Source organism: Drosophila novamexicana, unplaced genomic scaffold (assembly GCF_003285875.2).
Source record: "Drosophila novamexicana strain 15010-1031.04,08,12 unplaced genomic scaffold, DnovRS2.1 tig00000387-arrow-pilon, whole genome shotgun sequence".
Lineage (NCBI taxonomy): Eukaryota > Metazoa > Arthropoda > Insecta > Diptera > Drosophilidae > Drosophila > Drosophila novamexicana.
The window spans coordinates 5,259,868-5,283,550 of NW_020824800.1; the positions used below are offsets into that span (position 1 = coordinate 5,259,868).

The 23,683-nt window shown below is 39.0% G+C and overlaps 1 protein-coding gene across 1 annotated transcript in view; it reads left to right on the forward strand.

Annotated features, from left to right (window-relative positions):
• LOC115760268 (CUGBP Elav-like family member 2) overlaps positions 1-23,683 on the forward strand; it is a 153,566-nt gene that overhangs the window by 52,621 nt on the left and 77,262 nt on the right. Inside the window, exon 2 of the mRNA XM_030701538.1 lies at positions 11-1,091. Coding sequence (XP_030557398.1) covers positions 325-1,091 — 767 coding nt within the window. The 5' untranslated portion in view covers positions 11-324. The remainder of the gene's footprint in view (positions 1-10; positions 1,092-23,683) is intronic.

Consider the following 23,683-nt stretch of genomic DNA (forward strand, 5'->3'; position numbering starts at 1 on the left):
TTTCCCTCAGGCAAGTAAACAATAAACAGGGCAAATATAGCTATACAGAAGACAGACAGAACAGAGAGAAAGTGAGAAAAACTAAAGAGAGCAACGCAAGTGAGCAGCGAGAAACAACAACAATCTCAAGAATTCTCACATAAATAATTTGTTGCAAAATTAAATTAAAGCAAGCAAGCTGTAATAACAACAACAATTACAGCGCACTTGGACTCGAAAAACGCGTGAAAAATTGAAAAATTAACAGAGCAAAAGGCGCAGAGAGAGCGTTAAGATTCAGGAAGTACAATTAAGAGATACATAGAGGGAGACCGTCATCAAATCATGCTCAGTTCTCTGGACGCGCTAGCTGGTAAAATTGCCAAGGCGACCCCGGGCACAGGCGCCGTGGCGGCCAGTGCCAATGGCAATAAACCAACAAATAATGCCCATCATCCGGCGCATCAGCATCATGGAACACGGCATCAACTGGACTATGATTACTCAGCCGTTGAGATTGAACCACCTGCCGAACAATTGGCCAATTCGCCGCGCAGCGAACGCGAGAGATTGCAACAGGCGCAACATGCATACGAGCAGCAGGCACAGGCCGAGCTAGAGTTTGGCTTGGCCGAAGTGGATACAAAAAGCTGTCTAACACTGCTCACACATCGCCGCAGCAGCCAGAGTATGCACCTGCTCAATCATAGCGCACAGGCCGCAGCGGCGGCGGCAGCGGCAGCGGCGGGCAAGTCAGCAGGTAATGGTCATGCCAGGCATCAGCAGCAACAGCAGCAGCATTATCATCATCCATATCAGCGTCCGTTGCGGCCAGTGTCACCTGCGTTGCAGCAGCAACACAGTCCACCGCAGCATCAACAGCAGCAGCAGCAGCAACAACAATCGCCATATCAGCAACAGCTATCGCATTTGGCCGCGCTGCAGGATCATCATCAGGAACTGCTGCAGTCACAGCAGGAACTGTTCCACAAGCAGCTGATCAACTTGCAACAGCAACAGGAAAGAGAGCGCCAGTCTGCCGTTAATTATAATGATAGCTGCAACAGTGACCACGACTCACAGCATGAGTACAAAATTTGCCTGAGGGATAGGTGAGTGTCTGCTGCCACGCCCACGCCCACAGACTAAAAACAAATGCCCAACTACTAGTGCACGTTATGTTCCCATCTTAAAGCTGTCATATTTGTTGCATATCACGCAATATACCCCCAAACACCGTGCCCCTTACTAATTAGTACCCTTTTAAAACCATAAACAACCATTTTTTCTCTCTCTTCTATATATTTATATATATATAAACATTTATTATATACCCTTTTTTTTATTGTTTTATACTTATCCCAGACATTGCATGTTTGCATGCACTTCACATAAAAAAAAACGAAAAAAAGGGAAAAATTGTTTTTAAAACAAACTTAATTCATTAACTAAAATCAACAAGCAACCGTTGAGCGCGGGGCAGTGCTGAATTGCGGCTGCCTGTTGTTCTTCATAGAGTAAAAATGCATTAAAAAGAATATACATATAGAACGTCAGGGGGGTAGTCAGTTTGTTATTCACATGACTGAACAGGTGTGTAAAGTGCACTCTTATTCCCCCAGGTGTGCTGCAGACAGGAGCTGAAGCATCTACAAACAGAGACAACAGTTCAAATACCTTGTTAATTACCTCGAATATTTATTAGCTAGTTCATTTACAGCTATTGATTTTGATTAATCGATTTAACTATGAAAAATGCTTCACAATTAATATCAGTTTTGATTTGTAATCAACGTTAATTTTCTTTTCATTTCTTGCTGTAAGCAGCAGTACAATTTACCATCAACTCTTGGCCCTGTTAAATATTTGACATGCAGATATAAATGCAGTGTTGCCACCTTGCTTGCAGCCAGTGCTGCCAACTTAACGAATGTTTTTAAATGCTGTCTTCTCTTTAAATATACATTTCATTCATGTTCAATAGCTCATCATTCACATTTAATTCAATTTATTTGCCACTGGCTGTGAGTAAATGTTTGAAAACAATAAATTATCTGGCAGTTAATTGCAGCATAGCTGATAAAAACTTTTTTTACTATTTATCAGGCTTTAATTGGGTTTGCTGTTATTGAGTGAAGGCTATTATGTACAGAATGACATATAAAGACAAGAAATCTAGTCTGTGAGATATATATAACGACTGCTATGGGAAAAAAGTTTTTTCCCTAAACACATTTGAATCAATTTAAAAGATAATATGCTAACTGCTATTGATAAATAATTAAATATTAATTTCATTTAACTGAATTACTATTATAATTATTTATTACATTATTAACAAATAATTAAATATTTTAAAATTCACATTGCAAACTAAATGTCAACCCGCTCTCGACCAACCAATTGTTGAATGTACGCCTATTCTTGGCTGAATCGTTTGAATGTACTCACAGCATTCGGTTGATTCATTCATTGTGACTGTGAATCTTTATGTAGTCTGTCATGTTGTGTCTTCAACACGTAAACACGTCGAGAAACACAAAAGAGAAATACCAAAACAAGGTAAAACCACAAAAAAAAAAAAAAATAAGGAAGAAACGCCTCAAAGCATGCAACAGAATTTTGTGTGACTCGAAACAGTTGTAATTTGTTGGCTTTGCCTCGGCTCAACGTAACAACCAAAAATGTCACAAAAACAACAACAACAACAACAATGGGGCAACTAAACAACAACAATATGGCAAATGAAATTCACGTGACAAATTGCTGCTGGGCAAATGTTGTAACAACGTCTCAAGCAATGAACTAACTAGAGAGAAGGAGAAAGTGAGCTGGGGAAAGTTAGACAGAGATGGCCAGCTAGCAAAACCAGTGACACGCACACACACACACACACACACACACACGGAGACGACATTTAACTTTATTATACCTACACATGTTTGTTTGTGCATTTTATTACTGTGGCTCTTAACTAATTTAATGTATAATAACATTTGACATATTGTTTTTCGTGTTTTACTTTGATTTGTGTGTGTTGCTCAAGTAACGTAGCCCTTTGACTTAACGACTGCCCGCAGCGAGTTTGCCCTCGGTTTGCCCTTGTTGCCCATGTTCTTGCTCTTTCTTTTTCACACATGCAAATATATTTTGGTGCTTGGGCGTAGGCGCCGTTCTGACAGCTGTGCACCCAACTTAATTACACTGTGAGAAATAGGCCTGTTTTTGGCTTGATATTATACTTAGTTTCGAATTGCAAATGGGCCTTGCTTTCATGCATGCAAATACGAGTTCATTGAGGTATTTTATAGGACATTTTTATTTTTTAGAATAATTTTATCTATTTCGGATTATTTTTATATATTTTTCTACACGATATGTAAGATATATTTTCAACACTTGTTGAGTATGTCTATATATACAAAAAATTGTTAAGAATATGCAGACTATTTTCAATTTATATAATTCTAAATACAAAGCTTTTCGGTTCAGACATCAGAAAAATTAATTTATTTGATACATATATATTTAAACATACTTTAAGCCAATCCCCACTTTTCGCGCAGTGCACTTCACCTTTCGGGGGCTATTTTAATGCATTCTGAAAGGCAAATCTTTTATTTTTATGCACAAGATAAAAATGCTCAGGAGTGCGCTGCTGCCGCATGCCACATATGACATTTTATTGTTTATTGTTCTTTTGCAATTTGTTGTACCGCTTGTTAATGTTGTTGTTCTTGCTGTTGTTGACATTTGCGTGCTTGAGCCTGGCGCCACGCCGCCTTCTTTGTTGAAAAATGTCGAGCTAACCGTTCATTGACTTTAAAGCGCGTGCTGTAATGCAATTAGCCTTAAAATAAAGGGGGGAAAAATAAATAAAAATGAAAAGTAGTCGGCGCTGGGTAATCGAAATCAGTGAGAAACGAGGGATTTGCATGTGACGGGGCCAACAGCCAATTAGAGTTTCGACAGGAAGAAACCAACTGAGCGAGAGAGAAAAAGCAAATACAGATAGAAAGGTTAAATTACGAGCTGATGACACAGATAACGCGACTATCCATAATAATTACGTGAAATTCTATTTGCCTTGCGCTGTACAAAACAAAATGAGAGACCCGGCCCGCAGGGCATTTCAGTGAAAGTGAAATGACGAGTGACAAAAGCGCCAGCAAATAGCCAACAACAACAACTGCAACACAACAAAACAGCAGCAACAGCAACAGCTACAACAATAAACAAACGTGAACAAACACTTGCAAGCAAACAAAAATTGGATGGTTTTTCATTTATTAAAGTGACTACCCGGCGAGTCCTGCGGCCGGGGCAGGATGTGCAAAGTCGAGCTCGGACACGTAGGCGAGCAAACATTGTGGAGTTGTAGGTAGACGGAGTTGCACATGTATGAAGCTAGTTAAGTTCACGTGCCTGTGTCTGTGTGTACCCTAGAGGGAATTACCTGGAGTAAATCTCGCACTTAATACCCTAATAGCTGTGCTTAAAACATCGAGTTAGATGTATAGATTAGTACAACAAATGGTAGTTCGATTCATTAATAGCTGGCATACTCTGCTAAAATATATATGAAATGGGCGTGATATTGCCACGATAACGATGTTATATAAATAAGTCGCAAATCGCTTCACTTTGGTCAAACTGCTGCTAATAGGAAAGCTTATTGACTGCAAGAGAGCAATGATCATTGAGCAAGGCAAATTGTTAATGTATACCCTGTAAATGGTTAAAATAGACATTTGTCCGATGATAAATCGCCAAACTCTCGCTTATGCAGTTTCCCTAGGTTTGTGTTTGTTTGAAGACAATTTAATTCCCAACTCGTATTTCTTTACACTATTTTCGTGGCAACATCAATTCAATTTCACTTCGCATAAATTTATGCGTTGCTTCTCTAAGTTAGTATGCCCTTTGAGAGATAGGGAAATAGTCAGAAGCGTTGGCATATAGACATTCATGCGTTGGCTATAGAAAATCCAACCCTTAGTCTCGTTGAGTGCTTGGCGCCTTTTGGCTTTGGCTTTGCATTCTCTATTATGCATGCCAAAGCAACAAGAATAACAATGCAGCACCCACTCAGTGTTACACACGCACACACACACAGATCTACATTTTCATTTCAATTGTTGCAGTTGCGCGTGGCGCGTTGCTGCAACCTTCGGTTTAAATTGTTGTTGCAGCAGCTGCTGCTGTTGCTGCGTTTGTTCTTGTTTTTCTGACCCTTAAGCCAGGCCAGGCTAATTTAGCTGCACAGTAGCTCAGCGAGAATCTCGACCATATTTTCACGGCTAACCCACTGAGAGCTCAAATTTTTGTCTGTCTACGGAAGCCAAAAAAAAAAAAAAAAGAATATTTGTGTGTACATAAATGTGTGCAACAATGTGATATACCTTCATATTTTGTACCCTTGTGTGGGTATTATAGTAGGAGACTCTCCGACCATATAAAGTGTATATATATTGGATCAGCAAATAGCCTTTGTTTGTTTCTATACGAACTAGTCATCAGTTATCTCTCAGCTATCGTCTGGAAACTTTGCATAGGTCCCTCTTTTACAACATCCAATAGATGCCATAGGAACGATCGTCCGAAAAGTGTGTTCTCATATGGCAAAATATTTAAAGTTTAACTACACAAATCTGAAAGGGTATTAAATCTTCGTCGTGCCAAAAATATTCCTACTTTCTCGTTGATTTTTACATTTTTGCAATATTCTTGCCCGAAATGCAGTGGGTTTTCTATATATTAGTCAAGCGTATGTGCATATGTATGTGCGCAGCTTTATTATTTTATGAAAATTGTTTATGCATAAATGCTCAACATTTTTTGGCATTTGTATGTTTGTTTAAGCGAGGGTGTATGTGTGTGTTAGGGGCGTGTCTATTTAGCATACGCATTCATTGTTCAAAGCTATTTGGCAAAATTTGTTATTTAAATAATCAAAGAAAAAGAAAAAACTGAGTTGCATATAAATTATATGCATGGCAAAAGTTTGAATGGAGCGCATGTTTTTTTTGACGCATACGTGATATTTTTGCCACATGGCAAAAACGGAACCCAGCTGTCAGCGTAACAAATATTTGTGGCAAAGCAAGCGATAAAACTGGTTTCAGTAATGTGATATTAGCTTTTTAGTGTTAAAAATAATATTTAAAATAGTGCAATAACTCGGGGCGAAATGAAATTTGTTCTTTCTTAAATGTATTCTAAATGCTGTTGATAATTGCTTTAAACAATTTGTGCAATAAATTTGAAAGTAAGTGTGCTAGCTTTTGGGCTTTGATTTGCATGCAAACTACGCAAACAAATATTAAAAATTAGTTTTCATTTTATTTTGCAAATTTCATTTGCTAACCAATTTCTTTCGCTTGCATCTTTTGTGAATGTTACTTTAATAACAAGCTGCGGATACAGAAATTGCATGCTAAACAAAACAGACCGCAACATAAATAAAAGCGAAAACAAATAATGCTTACAAAGTGCCGAAAATCTAGTTAAGGCAGAGCAAAACAAAGAAAAGGGCAAGAGCAAAAATTCAGCTAGCAGCTAGCTACGTTGACGCTGGCGCTGACGATGCCACAAAAACCAAAAAACTAGCAAAGTTCATTTCCACACCAAAATCAATGAACCAAGCGGCGGCAAGCAGACACACGCACACACACACACGCACACACATACACACACTCAAACTGAGACACAGACAGGACACAGCTTGTTGGGGTGGGTCTGGCTTTATTGGGTTTGTGGTGGCAAGAGGGGAGGGTCTTGGAAAATGGGTAACAGCTTTGCAGCTTTTGTTTTGCCATTGCGGCGAATAGAGGGTCGCAGTCGTGCCGGCGACTAAAGGGGCGGTGAGGGCGTGGCTGGGAAACGCTGCCTGATGGCTGCCGTAGTCAGCCAACTGTAGCCGAGAGGAGACCGCAACGCAGTTACAAAAACACACACACTCACACACACACACACATAAACACTTGCAATAGGAGCACAAGCGGAGCCGAACAAAACTAACCGCAATTTTCGAGGCGCTTGCCTGCAATAGAAAAAGAAATAATAAAAAACAGCAAACAGTTGAGAACTGTAAAAAATGGTTTGGAAAAAAAAAACGTCGAGAAAAACTATAGCACAGCAAACGGCGCCGGTGCTGCTTATTTTATTAATGCTCCACGCTGTTTTCACTTTTTGCACAAACTTTGTTTTTTTTTTTCTGTATATTTAGTTTTTATTGCTATATGCAAACATTTATATTTTATTTTTATTTACATTATGTGGCCTGAGGAACCGCAACTACACACACATAGCCAACTGTTGGGCGCCAAGTGCTCAGGCCGCAGTTTTCAAGTGAAATATGTAGAGTATACATGCTTATTTAAAGAGCATTGGGAATACTTTATACTTTTTAAGATATCTGAGAAATGGCAGAAACTTGCCTCATGCAATAATTGAGATTTTTAAAGAAATGTTTTTTTGTAGGCACATGCAATGTTGGTGATCAATGTATGTGTGTGTAGGGTATGTATGTATGTATAAATGTATATATGTATCTATCTATGTATGTATGAATTTATGCGTGCATATCTACTTTTGTGCTTTATATAGATGCTGATCAAGATTAGATATATCTATATACTGTATGCTTATTTTTTATATTTATTTTATAAAATAATTTTTTAGCACATTGCTGGAAAACTAAAAGTTCTGTATATAAATTTCTAAATTTTAAAATTAGGCAGCTAGATATTCCTTTTAAATGTAGGGTATCTAAGAGAACATCATTTCAATAGTTTATACATGATATATTTTTTTGATAGTTTATTTAAGAGCATTTCTGATTTATGTTTGCGCTATGATAAGATTTTGTTAGTATTTACGAGCATCTCCACCAATAGGGTATCTGCCAGTTCATCAACCAACCCATGCATCTTATGTTTGTTTATCTTTTTTCATTTTATATGCATATCTTGTTCTTCGCTTTTTGCTAACCAAAAACCGCAGCATCGACTCTTATATCGACTGCTCTTTGGCATTTCATTCACTAATTTTGGGGCTTGTACTTTGGGGCAAACGGTTTACGGTTTAGTTATTGGTTTCTGTTCCACACTCGAGGGCTCATCGATATGGAAAAAACTTTGCAGACCGCTGCGAGGGTATCCACACAGTGTGTGGCTGTGTGTGTGTGCGTGTGTTTGTGTGATTAATACTTTTGGTCAGACATTAAGCCCAAAACTCGGGCTGTATTTTATTTGAACAGCCATGCCGTTTTATTTTGTGAGTGTGTGTGCCTGGGCTCTTTCATTTTATTTTGTACGAACCTTAAGGACACTTGAGTAATGATGGAACAGACCAGCGAGCAGCAGACCGTGTCCCCCACTCCGTCAACTCTCTCCCTTTCTCTCTCGCTCCCTCGACTGCCGCAAATTTGCGGCGCATTCTCGACCCTGTTTGAAGCTCCATTGCAAAAGTGCTGACATGTTATTTGTGCAGTTAACGAGCTGAGTTATTTTGCGGGCACAAACCGCACTTGAAAAAACAACGCACAAGAAAAAAGTAAATTGTAAAAAAAAAATAAATCTATATATACCATATATAATGCAAACCAAACGACCGACCGGCCAGCTCTCTCGACCCTCTCTGTCCATTGATTTGCACTTTTCCGCTTAACAAATGAGAATGTGTTTTCGTATTTCGTTACTCGTTGGATTCGAACCGTCGACTTTCTATGTGAGCTGTTGTTTGTTTATGCGATTATGCGAATTGCAATATTTATGCAAACTCCAACAACAACAATAACGACCCTGTGCCCAGTTTTATATATCAAATTAACATTTGCACACGTTTTCGGCTTTATTTATTTGTTGCGACTGCATAATTTAGTGTGCGGCTTCAATTTGCCCCTCAATTAGCTTCGAACATTAAATGGTAATTCGCAGTTGCATTTCATAAGGGTTGAGGACCTGTGCTGCTTGTTTCATAAATAAAGAAAGTTTATTTTGTGCGATGCGAATATTTAATGTTCTTTTTCTAATACGTAAGCAATATGTGAGTCTAATCCGACCGATTGAAATATTTAATGTTCCTTTTCTTTGCTTAAGCAAGAAAAGTCTTGAAATACAAAGGCCTGGAATACAGCTTATTGTAAACTAACTCTACTTAAGTAATATATTATATTAGAGCAGAAATCGGTTCTTGATTTCCACTGTTCAAAATGTATTGCTACAATCTTTCTGGGTTGGCAGATTCGGAATGATATCAAGGCCTGAAAAGAGCTTGTATTTTTCTCTTGCCCAACAAATCTGTATCTCAGTCTTTTATGCCTGCAATTTTTAATAAGTATAATAATTACCTCACTTAAAATAGCGCCCGTAAGGCATTCTTTCATATTTTTAGTCTCAAAGTCAATATTTATGGAATGTGAACCCGACTTGACTACCCTTCTGACTCACGCTATGCGACTCTCCTATTACCCTACCCTTCAGTCTGTTGCTTGTCAACAATTTCATAAATTAAAACGACGCTTCAACGCCATCGAAAAAGAGGAAGAAAAACTGGAAATGAAATGCAAAAAATATGTTGCCAAACTCACGAGCGTCAAAGAGTTGCAGACATTTTCTTGTTTTTTTATTGGTTTTTACTTTGTTTTTTGTTGCTGGTTCTGTTTTTCATTGCCAGCCCCGAAAAGCGCACAAAACAATAAAACATGAAGCGCAAAACAATTGTCGAGGTCGTTGCTTTTGTTGCTGTTGCTTTTGTTATTACCTTGGAGATTAATTAATTGCAAGGCACAAAAATATGCTACAAGTTGAGAGACTTACCCTCCGCCCAAACCTGCCCCGCCCCTCGCGCTGCCACAAGCTACCCAGCTCCAGCGCGCTCTGTCAGTCATTTCCGGTCGTTTTCTGCGCCTGCATTTATGAGAGCGCCAACAGGCACAAAGCAAACCAACAGCAACAACAAAAATAATAAATATATAAACAACAAAACTCGAAACAACAACAAGATGATAATTTTCTGGCTCGCTCCCCCCTCTCCCACGCGTCTTTTGTTTATGGCTTTTTCTTTTATAAAGTGGAAAATTGCAGACAGCATTGTTTGTTATTTATTGCCATTTTGATATGAAACCTTTTTTTACGCCACCAGCTATATAAGGAAATCAACCTACCACCATCAATGCCTATTTTTTTGGGGGGTGGTGATGGAAGACCCCATTTTATGAGGTCCTGTGTGCCTATTTGGCCTGTCATAAAAGGCACAACTAATGATTTGTTTTTGGCCTGCTTCATCAATATCAAGTGGCTGACAATGACAGGATCCAAACAATGCATTGCTAAGCGCTCTAGACTAGACATTAGCATTAATGTTTAACATGGAACTGGCTGGAATTTACATTAATTGGTTTTACGTCTATTTATAGCGCTTAATGTTAAGGATTGTTGCTTTTTGTGCTAGCGATTTCTTAAGTATTTAGGCTTCATCTGTTTTATTACACACTCATTAATAGTTTAATGGGCTTCTAATCTAATAATATATTATAATATAGTTTTTAGCAAAACTTTATCTGCAAATTATTTAATTTATTGCATTTTTTAAGAACTTGGCCAAAAGTACTGAATTCAATGAACTATATGATGAACTATGCGATCTGAAACTTATATAAAGAAATATATTATAAATTAAATTCCAAAATAGAAATACTTTTGGCTAGTACCTCACATATTATTTAGTTTGCATGCCTATTTCAGTTGTCAACTTAATATCCTTTCGATTATCTGCCACACGTTTTTCATCATTTTATCATCCGCCCTTTTATGCTAACTCAATCAGTGTTGTAAAATGTTAAACGAGTAGCCACAGACGTACGCGCTTGATCCGTCCGTTCTGCCCACACATTTAGCCTGTCAACCCTTCTTAACATTGAAATCAATTTGACAAAAGCCACATAAATTTAAATAAATTGCGGCCACATAAATTTAGACATGAACTCTTACAGCAAATAAATAGAGGGGGAGTCAAAAAAAAAAGAGGAACCGAAACGCTTTATAAAGCAAAATACAAATAAACTTAGAGGCGACGACTCAACTAACAAGGCAAACAAAAGGGTATACGAGAAAACCAAAACGGAGTTCGGTTAGCTTGAGCAGGACTCAAGGAGTGTGTGAGGGAGGGAGGGAGGGAGGAGGAGTTGCTGGGTTTGCGGCAAAGCAAACGAAAAATAGTCTTCACTGCCTCGCTGACCGTTCGGATAACTAACGAAAATAGAAACAACAAATACAATTTAAGCCGAGAAAATCAAAATGAAGCATAAACAAACACAGAGCCAAGCGCCAGCAACTGCGAAAAGTAAATGGAGCCAATAATAGAAAAAAAGCATACATAAGATTGCGGTAGTAAGAAAGAGGGAGAGAGAGAGGGCAGTGTTGGAAAGAGAGGTATTATTAGATGGGGTGTGAGCTGAAACAAGTTGCCAGGCCAAACAGGAAAGTGTATTAATGAAAAGAAATCGAAACCGATTGCTGCAGCTATACACATATATATGCACAAGTACGTACACTGCGAGAAAAACATGTTATTGAACAGAGTCCATTCGAGTACATTCTGATCTTTGAAAGTATATGCAATTAAGCACAATATAGATTATTGCCAGATATTGAAATAAGCCCAATAATTTGTGAACGAATGTACTGCATATTTTATAAAGCGCCCTTTCAAGTATTCGAGAAAGAGAAAATCTACAAACTATCTGAACTAATATCGAAAAATAGTCTTAAAACAAGAATGTTTATGCCTTAAAAAAGCGTACCACATAAAGTAAAACCTCAGTGCAAAGCTTGGGATGCAAATACGAATTATGTTTTCAGGTTTAGAATTGGTTTATTTTGATCGAATTTTAATTTTTCTCGATATTTTCGCTGAGTGTATTTCGTGTTTGTAGGCAACACGATAAGCAGCAGCAGACCAAAAAACCCCGACGGGCCAGCATAAATGAATGCTAAACAGGCGTTGGCCAGCAGCTGAACGTAAACAAGCCCGTAGCCAAAGCGCCCCAAGGGAACGACTGACTGACTGACTGACTGGCTGGGTGGCTGGGTGGCTGGGTGGCTGGTGCGCAGCGTACCAGCCTGCAAAAAAGGCTTTTCATAATATTTTTAGACATTTGACTTTTGATTGAGCGCATTACACGGTCTCTCCTCCAGCCAGCCTGTCGGACTGCTGCCTGACTGGTTTGGCTTACAATTTGACTGCCGCAATTTATTTGGGCAGCAGACCGACCGACCACCCGTTTCCCCCTTCAAGTCGTCGCAACTTCACTCTGGCAACTGGCAAATCAGTTGGGCTAAGCATTGAGCGCTATAAAATTAGATTGTCTTGGGCTTATGGCATAGATTTGGGCTAGTCCTGTGGATTGTTGGATTGTTGCCACACAGCGTTTTTATTGAAAATCTTAGTCAAATATCTAAACGGCGGTGTTTTATTACCTGTTTGTGTTTTTGCCTTGTGCCTCCTTGTTCCCCATGTTTCCCTTGTTCTTCTTCTTGTTATTGTGGCATATTTAGCACGTGTTTTACATAACAAGAGCTTAGGGATAAACATTTTTTTTTATTTTGCGCCTGAGCCGCAGCATGTTGAAAAAAATTGTGAAAGTAGTTTATACATCTTTGTAAGCCCAAGCTGGAGAAAGGCACCCTCATTATTTCTTGCAGCTTTTAGTTTTTTATAAGGGTATAGATTGAATGTAAAGTAGCTTTTTTTGGTTGTAGAAAAGAAATCTTTGCAATAGCTTTATTTTTAATAAGTATATATTAATACACAAAAGAGACTCTTAGAAAATGCGATCACTTGTATATACATATGTTTCTTCCGCAATCGATATATATCGTTTTCATTTATAATTTTGTTTTTGAATTTGTAGTGCATCGAAATACGCTCAACCCGAATCAAGCTAAAGATATTTTTTATATGATTTGCCAAGAAAATCTGTTGCGGCAGTGCTAAACAGCGTTCATACAGTTACCAACACTTGCTGCCTACTTGTACTTTTCCAACACTGATTTCAATACATAAATATTTTAAACCAATTTCAGCTTCCAATTGATATTTGTTTAAGCTTTTTAAATGCGCTGTACCGAAATGTTGACTTAAAGAAATTAAATCTTTTAATGTTGGCCCAGACAGCAGCCAGCTTTTGTATAGACTGTGTTGTTTTGAGGGGGTGGGAGGGTGATTAAATTGTGAGCGACCCTCTGCTGCCTCGAACTTTTAAGAGTTCGTGCAACATCTGGCTGCTGTCTGAGCTAAATCAAAATTCAACTTTTGGCCAAAACCGAAAAGAAAGGAAAGCAAAAGTGACAGACGCTCGCTAATTTTCGGCTTGGCTTTATGAAAACTGAAAAGCGCGCGTTGCCAGACTTTAAAAATGTTTGCCTGTTTTTATTTATTTAATATTACGATGTCGACTTTGACGTTTTTTTACTTGTTCCCGCTGACTGACTTCCTTCCGCTTAGCTCATTAAACACACAGAGAAAATAAATAAACAAAAACAACAAAAAGACAGCGGCCCAACTTTTTGCTCTGCTTTGCGTCGCCCCGTCTGTTTGTCTGTAGCAGACATAACTCTCTGGCAGCGTGTCTTTGGCATTTGTATTCCGCCTTTCATTGCTTTCCAGCCAAATGTGAAATGTGTTTCATTCTTTTTTTTTTATACTTTGTCGAGCCATTGAAGGCACTCGAGGGAGTTTTCTCTGTGCATATTATTTATTTGCCGTGTTTATGGCGCGGCTGCATAATTTTATGTGCTTGCTTAAAAAAGAATTAAAAGCGGTTTTCTTAACTTTATTGGGGTGGCTTCTATCTTCTTTTTAATACGCTAAATCGCTTTTGTGCGCCTGGCCGGCAATTTGCGCGCATTGCGCATACGCAGCGTGTGCCTTTGTCCTTTTCTTTTTATTTTCTTCTGGCGTGAGCAACGTTCTTGGCAATTGTTGACATTAACATTTCGGTTTTATGATGCTGCGGTTTGTTAATGGACTCAGATAAAGGGCAATGTGCGTAAAAGCAAACCGAATCTTGTTCCATTTGTAAAGCCCGTGTGCATTTTAAAGCTTGTATGAGAAGCATTTTATGCTTAAATTTCGTATGTACTAGTGTGCTTTTAAATGGAATAAGATTGGCAAAATCTTTAGAGCAAATTTGTTATAAATAAAGTTTACTCACATTACAAATGTTGCTTAATTTTGCTATTATCAAAATATTTATTGTAAATCTACTCTACTTTTTGTGAACTTTGCTTTCAATTAAGGCATTGGCTGATCGCAAAACACAAACTGACAGCTGCACAAAGCACACACAGAACATTTTTGCCCATTACAATCGGCAACTTCTTTTCGTTTTTGTTTGTCTGTTCACCTGTCCGTGTTCATTGGCCACTTAAAGACAAAGGCCGAGCTGTTGCCGCCGCCAGTTGCCAGTTGCCAATCGACGGTGCAACGAAGCGGCAAATGCAACACCACGACACGACAGCAGCAGCAGCAACAACAACAACTAGAGTTCAACATGCGGACTTTAACACAGTGGATATCATTTCCGGCCAAATGCGTTTGCAAAATGGCAGACAGTGTGCGAAGGATTGCTAGGGAGAGGTCGAAGGGGCAACAGACAGGGCGAATAGCAGCTGCAGCAACTAGACATAAACAGGCTGCCACATAGCGTTTTCTACTGCGCCTGTGTTTAGCTTACCTCAAACTCAAAACTCTGCGTTTGCCTTAAAGCTGTCATTCTCTGCCGCACGCACATAAGTATGCTACACTTTTTCAACTGCTCACAGACCGTCGCACACACACACACACACATGCAAGCACACTCACACAGACACAGCATTAAAACCGATATTGCATTCGAAATTCCATGCCTAGACGCTGACAGGCGTCGTCTGGGCCACTGACATCGCCGCCGTCTGGCAGCTAAAGTATCGTTAGCAACATTTGTGGCAGCAGCTTCGAGTGGTGCAGCTAATAAACGGAGCCACCGCAGCCGCCACCACCCGCAACCCTTAAAAACAACACACTTGTGTACCTCCAGTCAGTCAGTCAGTCCGTCAGTCAATCAAACTGCTGCAACCCGCGCTCAGCAATCAGCGAGTCATTTGACTCACCTGCGCCGCCGGCCCCCTCGCACTCAGCCTGTGCCCGTCAAGTTGTCGTCTGGTCTATGCGAATTAGCGGCTGACTGCAATCATGGGCTAAGGTTTATGCCAATGGCTGAGAGGCGTGGCCAGTTGAAGTAGTGCCTTGCAACGCTGCGCTGATGACGCGTCAACAGCGACGTCAACACCTTGCCGCCAAAAAAGTTTTGTGTGTGCACAATTGCAGCAAGAAACCCGATAAAAAGTATAAGTTGATAGAACTGCAAATGCCCTGCATAGAAACTAAATCGATTGACGTTCGTGCCAAGAATTATTCTGTACATGCAAGCAACTTTACAATATCGATCATAAGTTTGTATCGATTAACGAAATTGATTAACTATCGATTATCGATTAATTGGTTAAGGCTAACTGCCTCTTTCAAAATAATCGCTTGGGTTCAGCTAACAAAATTGTTATCGAAATTATCGATTGCATTAAAATCTATTTTTCAATAGTATTATTTATTCTATAATTTCCTCTAAATAATGTATAATATATTATATTACATTTATCTTTAAATTGTCAGCCCGCTCTTAGCGCCTAAACCAATAAAGTAAAGTGGCAGCTTTTGTAGTCCTGCATGTCCTGTCCTTAGCCAGCGGCCCCCAGCGTGCCCGCAGTGGCATGCACATTGTTGTCCTGGTAATTGTTGTTGTAAGCAATTTCCGTTGCAGCATTTTGGGCAGGCGCATTCCAGGTTGTCTGTCGTCGGTGGCGTTGCCCGCCTCAAAACTGGGCTAATTGGCTTGGAGTTTGTGCATTTTTAATTGAAAATCAATAAGGCTGAAGTGCCGGCACAGCTGTACTGGTGTGTGAGTGTGTGTTTGTCTATGTGTTTAAGCAGGCAATGGCTTTTGCTTGGCTTGGCAGCGGCTTTGATATATGGGCCAGCAGGCGCAGGTTCGCAAGTCGGCCCCCAAGCCAAAATTGCAGTCAATGTCTGTGTGCCAAAATCTATTGCCTACTTTCGAGCGCCGCTCAAACAGTTTAAACAATTTAAAGACCGCCTCCCTTGGCAGCAGCTACCAGCGACAGCTTTAAACAGTTTGCAAAAAAAAAAAAAAAAAGGCAAGCACCAAAAAGGGGAAACAAAAATCAAGCCGAACTTTTTAATAGCTTTGTTGTATTAATTCTACCTGGGCAAGCGCTTACAGCATTTTCAACACTTTTAGCCCGGCTCAAAGAATGTTTTAATTAAATCAGAAAAAAGGCCAGCAGCAGGAGCGTTCGGCCAAAATGAAAGCCCTTCGAGCCGTAGCCAAATCTAAAACTGGCTGCCATAGTTTTTCGGCTCACGTGAAAACTTTGCGCACAAAATTCATTAAAAATTTAATTTTCGCTCAACAAGTTTAAAATATGCAACTGAAGCCAGACCAGCCAGTTGAAATGTATATATATATATACATATATATAGACACAGATATACTCACTAAATGAAGGCACGCGAGCGAGCCTGAAGAATGCACTTTGCTAATAAGCACCCCCTGCTGCAGCTACTGCTCTTTCTTTTGCTTTTAATGGGCCAAAAGTTGCTGCCACGTGTGTCGTCTTTTTTGCTCGCACTGAGCAATTTATAGGTGTATAAGGGGTTAAAGTTTTCGCTAAGGCTGGCTTTTGCTTTGGCACAAGCTTCAGCTAACAATTTCTGTGTCAATATATGCTGAGAGTTGCTGCTTGCTCCGTTTTTGGTGAATCAGCCCAGCGAACAGGCCAAGCATCGCTGCACAGCAAAGTGTTGTTATTCCCTGTACACACAATATAGGGTATGCGAGCGTGTGCGATTTATCAAATGTGTATAGGAATGTTTTTAGGCAGCGGCACGCTCTTCATCAAAACAATTTGTTTTCTATTAATACTTTTTTGATAATATCGGGCACATGCCAGGTCCACATTTTTTTTTATAATAGTTTTACAAATTCTTTTAGATGAGCCTAAATTCAGACGCACAAAGCTTTGTTTTCTGCAAATAGCTACCAAATTTGATATATCATTTATTTTTTATATACATATTTGTTATATATATTTTTCTTTGATAAAAAAAATTTGTTTTGCTTTGTCATAATATATAAATAAACAATATAAATAATAATAAATGAATAACCGCAAAGCATTTCGCTTTGGGCATAGAAAAACTACACAATTAAAGTACAGGGTAGTCCTCTTTTAGAAAATAAAGACAAATCATTGATAATCAGATCCTTGGATTCATACGAAATTTTTAACATTTTTAACAAATAATAAGAAAATGCTGTCGTTTAAATCGTGAGGTACAAGAAATACAACTATTTACAACAATATTTCAAACAACTCTTAACAATTTCTTTAGTTAAATCGCACGCTCAAAAGATTGTTTAATTCGATTTTTTCCAAATGGCAGTTTTTCAGTTTTCTAAAAAAAAAAAAACGTATTTTGCTTTTATAAAAATATCTCAAGTTATAGTTGAAAGTTCTTAAAATCTAATTACAGTCTATTAAAGATAACAATATACTTTTTATCATATTTTATAGAATTTTTCAATCAGATTATTGGTTTAAACGCTGTTCGCAAACAAAACGAAGAATACGCATCAGGGTTGGCAGAATTTTGAAAAAAATATGGATTGCCGCACCTGTTAGGCACAGGTAAACAATTTTAATAAGCAAAAATTTCTTGATTGCATTATGAAATTAAAAAAAAAAAAACCCAACAGATAACTAAAAAATTTAGAAAAATTTTTTGGCTTCTGTTTGATAAAGAAAAAAAAAACAACAAAATTTCGCTTTAACCATTTGAGAACGCTTTTGAAACAAAATTTCTGTATTTAAATGTTCTATAATATACATTTATTTTTTCTAGTTTTAAACAAATTAAATCGTCGATAATGCAACAATATCTAAGACTTAGTTTTCTCCCATCTTTTGTTTCTTCGCAATGCTTCACATTTCTGTATTTACATTTTCAGCAATTTTATTATCTTTAAATGAATAGAGATTCAAATAGAGATTTAATTGTCTCTTCGTTTCAATGCTCTCTAGCATTAAAATATGTTCGTCCCCATAGGGTAACTCTTGGTCGAGCATCTTAGATGCGACACATGTCTGTTGCTTGTTATTGCTGGAGCTGTCGCTGCGCAGCGAGGCATGCACACGGTTTACATTAGGCTAAGTAGCACACGGCAGCACACAGCATCCGCCCTCTCCCGGCCTCAAACGCCACCCCCTGAAGCACTAACCGGCCACAATAATCAGGCCCTGAGCAAACCTCGGGCGCCTACCAGGGGGATTTGGCAAACTGAAATTCAAGTTGTGACGCTGCCTTGGTGTGCTTGTGTGCGTGTGCGTGTGTCTGGGTGTTGTTGTTGTGTGTTTGTGTGTGTTTTGGCATAACGCGTTGATAAGCTAAAAGGCCACACATGCATGCAGGCGAGGCGGCCCGAAACTTTAGCCAGCTGGGGGTAAACAGCTAGGTGTGTGTACATAAAAAACCAACGCAAATTTATAACAAAAAAAGAAGGCAAAGTAAAAAAATGAACTGCCAAAACAACGCTGATAAGCGACCGCTGCGCGCTTGGCCTCAGCCCGTCCCCAACGAAAACTCGCCCCCTCCCTCTCTCTCTGAAAAAAAAGAAGCACACTTAACATATTTCGTTTGGGGTTGCGCTGACTATCACAACCCCGCCGACAAGCCCCACTGGCGCGCCTCGCTGCCAAAAAGGGGTGTTGTCTATAAAAATTTATGTCTAACCGGGCAAATGCCGCAGCTCTTGGTTTAATGGTGTGAATTATATTAAGCGACGCTGCCAACAATACACACGCACACCTCTCTCTGTGTGTGTGTGTGTGTGTGTGTGTGTGTGTGTGTGTGTGTTGGGAGATTGTGATTGTGTATGTCAGTCGAGACAGCTGCGTTCAGGGGCGTGGTTATGGCTGGGGCCAAGCACTGATGGTCCGCTCGATGTGTGTGCCTGTGTGTGTGTGCCAAGCCAACGCATACACATAAAAAAGCACGTGTGTGTGTGTGTGTGTGTGTGTGTGTGTGTGTGTGTGTGTGTGTGTGTGTGTGTGTGTGTGTGTGTGTGTGTGTGTGTGTGTGTGTGTGTGTGTGTGTGTGTGTGTGTGTGTGTGTGTGTGTGTGTGTGTGTGTGTGTGTGTGTGTGTGTGTGTGTGTGTGTGTGTGTGTGTGTGTGTGTGTGTGTGTGTGTGTGTGTGTGTGTGTGTGTGTGTGCTCCGCTGATTTGTTTTTATCGCAGCTCCCGGGAGGCATCAATTATGCTGTTCGGGTTTTTGCCCCGTTGTTTCTGTTGTCGTTGCAGGAAGCTGTGCAGCAGCGTTTAATGGAAAATAACTGCTCCACTTTGTACCCTTTCATGAGGGGAGGTCCTTAAACCCAACGCAAAAGGGGTTCCAATAGAAGCACATCAAGGAAGGGACGTCGGCCACTTCTAAACCATAATAAGCATTAATTCTGTTAACAAAAACTGTGTTTATTTTTAATTCAAATATTTTTTTAAAAGAATTTTCGATATATTGTTATAGATATATAGATATAAATATAGATAGATATATAGATATTGATATAGATATAGATGTAACCCAGTTAACACATTAACCCAGTTTTCTTTTGGCTGAACACCTACACTAGATTAGCAGAAGTGTTCTCCGTTCTGTTTAACTTAGTCTTAAGTTGGTCGCTTGTTGATCTATGCCACAGCCTGAACTTCTCCCCCGCTGCCAGAGTTCACAGAAGCGAGTCAAGTGCGTGGCAAGTTTCCTAATTACGCGAGTGTGCGAGCTCTCTCTTGACATATTTTTTGTTGGTTTTCAGCCAACACACAGCAAAGCCGCATTGAAAAGTTAAAACCCAAACACACGGAGCGCACAGTACTGGCAAAGGGGTGGGTGGAAGGGAGGCTACCCTAGGGATAGGGTTGGGGTAGCGGCAGATAGCACTATGACCACTTTTAGCCACATTTTATGTAATCCAACGAAACCCAACCACAAGCCATGAAATTTGCACATATTGCAGCTGCTGCTGCTCTCTCTCTCTCTCTCTCTCTCTCTCTCTCTCTCTCTCTCTCTCTCTCTCTCTTCGGTCTCTATAGAAATTGCTTGGCCTGGCACTTATTTGTTGTTTGTGTATGGCATCATTTGTGGGAAAGTTCCGTGCAAAACTCTAAAGTACGCAGCGCTTTAATTACATTTTACACGCAAAAAGAATAAAGAGAATACGAGAATTATTTGTGGCTCAAAAAGAACAAAATACAAAAAAATAATACCAAAAAGAGAAAGTTTGCTTTCATAATACTGTTGAAAATGAAAATGAAAAAGAATCCTTTTCAAATGCATTTAGGCATGGCAGCCCTGTCAATGTGTGCGTATGTGTGTGTGTTTTATTTCAGCTAACCCAAATAAAATGCATAAAGTGATAATTAAACAAGTTTTTTTTGTTGTGATTTAAATGAGTTTTTTGGCAGCTTGGCAGCAGCCCAATCCATTAAAAATTGTTAAAGTTTCAATCATGTTTGACAAGTGTTAAATAACAAGGTGTAAACAATTAGGCTGGGGCAATTATAAAAAGCAAACTTTGCGTGCTTTGTTTGAAATTAATATATAAATAAATGTTTATTACGAATTTTATACGAAGATTTCAAATATGCAGAATGCATTCATTCAATTGTACAAATATGAATTATTGATTTATTTCTGGGCATCCTTCGCAAGCTGTAATTTGTATCAAAAAAGGTTAGCGAAGCAAGAAAACTAATATCCTTTCCTTTTATTGAGTTTTGGTAATATTTTTCATTGAATTTCAATTTGACCCATTAGCTACCGCACATAGCATTAAATCAAGTACTTCTTGCTATCAAAATTTTCTTTTGTTTAAGATGAGCAGAAACATTGGCAATTTTTTATAATATCAATTGACATACATTAGAAATTTTATAGAAAATTGTAATCAATTTCCAAAACTAAATTGATCTCCGCCTTGAGTTAAAAATTACTTACTTTATTTCTCATTTCTTATAATTGTCTTTCTGTTAGACTTAAATGATAATACTCTGTTGTCGCTAGGGAAGCTTAAAAGGGATGTCAATTTTTTCTTTCGATATCGCCAAACAGTCTTCCAAGATTCTCCTTAAATATGCATATGCTTACATCAAAGTATACATAAATATATATTATAATATAGTATAATAAAATGAACTCAACTTAACTAAATTTGCTGAAAACAATTTGCTGTACGTTATGAGATCGCAAAATAAATGAAACACAAACGTCGCAACTAATCGACGTTAAGTTTCATTTAAAGCGAGCTCTGAAAAGTATGCTATAATAAATGCTCGACGCCTGCTCCGCTGCAGCGCAGTGCAGACGTAATCAACAGGCACAAACGGCCAGGACTCTCAAAACAAGCAACAGCAAAAAGAGCAAGAACAATAATAAAAGCATAATTACAAATACAACTACACATAGAGAAGAGACACGCACACAGCCGCAACACAACAATTAAAACAACTGAGTTGCCATTTTTGAAGTGAACCTGCCAAGCAAGAAGCCGGGCGCCCAATGACCGCCAGCCGAAAAGGACGAGTACGAGAACGAGTATGAGAATGAGAATGAGAATGAGAACTCATAATCATAATCATGTGCTTCCTACGTTTTGTTAATTGTGCACTCTATGTGGGCTGTTTACGGGGCGGGGCGTGGCCCCTTTATTTTGCCATTCATTGTGGCCTGTGCCCGCACACAGGAGCGCAAGGACATGCATTCAATTTGACAACAACACCAACAACAACAACAACTACAAGAAAAATTGCAGTTGTTTGTTGTTTGCTTCTTTGTTTCGACATAATTATCATCAGCTGTGTCCTTCGTCCTGCTGCTGCTGCTGCACTTGATGCCTTTTAATTGTTTGCCCGCTCGTCATAATCATAATTTTTAATGATGCTGCCACAGAATGAATGCTGTCTCGTTCTCACTTGCCCTCCCGCTCTCTGCCTCTCGCTTGCCGTCCGTCTAATATATGTGTCCAGATCAGCTGGGCCATCAATGAAACTAATTTGCCCAGCTCTGCCTGCGGCGGCCTGGTTGAAAGGCGGGCTGCTTAGCAGACGGCACAGAATATTTTATCACAGCTGCAGCCTCTAAACACAGACGACAATTAAAATGACCATTAAAGTGCGCAGCAAGGACCAAACACACACACACACACATACGCAGCAAATAAACGTGTGGCAAGACATTTTGCTGGGCATTGCCTTTAAACTCTTGCCCTTTGTTCTTGTCTCATGCCCAGCCTTCGCCCCTCCCCACTATCTCTCCTGCTTCATAAATTGTCTGCCTGTTTTATTGTGTAGCATAAAATTAGGCGCTGCGTCTCTGTCTGTCTGTCTGTCGTCTGTTGTCTCTTCTCTCCTCGGCTCGTGCAGGTCTCATGTGTTTTGCGGTCCTCGAAATGTGACAATTAAAATTTTGGGCTTTTTGTGGCCTGTTTGTTGCTGCCAATTTCAACATTGTTGCATGCTTCGGGGCCGTCGAGCTATTCAAATGAACTTTGTTGCTCTCTTGATAGCTTTAAATTGTGCCAGAAAAACAACTGAGTTTTATACCCTTTTTTGTTTTTAATATATATATTGAAAATTGTAGCTTAAATATTTAAGCGCCTTAAATCAAAAATGAATAAATACCGCATTTAAATGTTTCGGCTGCAAAATTGTAAATGTTTTGCGGGCAATACTTATCGAATTTGCTGAATATTAAAATTTAAATTTACATTTATAAAAAGAAAAACTTTATAAATCAAATAATTTTGATTTATGTTGCTGAAATTTCAAAATTAAATTTGGATCTTTGTTTATGGTTTGGCCTCTAAATTTGGCATCTTAATCTGGACCCTTAAATATCCTATATAGACTGATCAATATTTCCCACCCCTATAACTTGGTCAAATCTCCACCGATATTCCACCGATATTCATTTTTGTTCATGGTTTGGCCTCATTATCAATCCTGCATCAAAATCTGGCAACATAATTTTTGGTCGAAATTCATGTCAAAATGGTACCCTCAAATATCCGATATAGACATAGGTCAAAACTTCCTACACCCATAACTCGGTCAAATCTCATCAGATTTTCATAAGGTTTGGCTTCTTGTTCATGGTTTGGCCTCATTATCAATCCTGCATCAAAATCTGGCAACATAATTTTTGGTCGAAATTCATGTCAAAATGGTACCCTCAAATATCCGATATAGACATATGTAGGTCAAAACTTCCCACACCCATAACTCGGTCAAATCTCATCAGATTTTTACGAGGTTTGGGTTTTTGTTTATGGTTTGGCCTCATTATCAATTCGCATCAAAATCTGGCAACTTAATTTTTGGTCGAAATTCATGTCAAAATAGTACCCTCAAATATCCGATATAGACATAGGTCAAAACTTCCCACACCCATAACTTGATCAAATCTCATCAGATTTTTACGAGGTTTGCGTTTTTGTTCATGGTTTGGCCTCATTATCAATCCTGCATCAA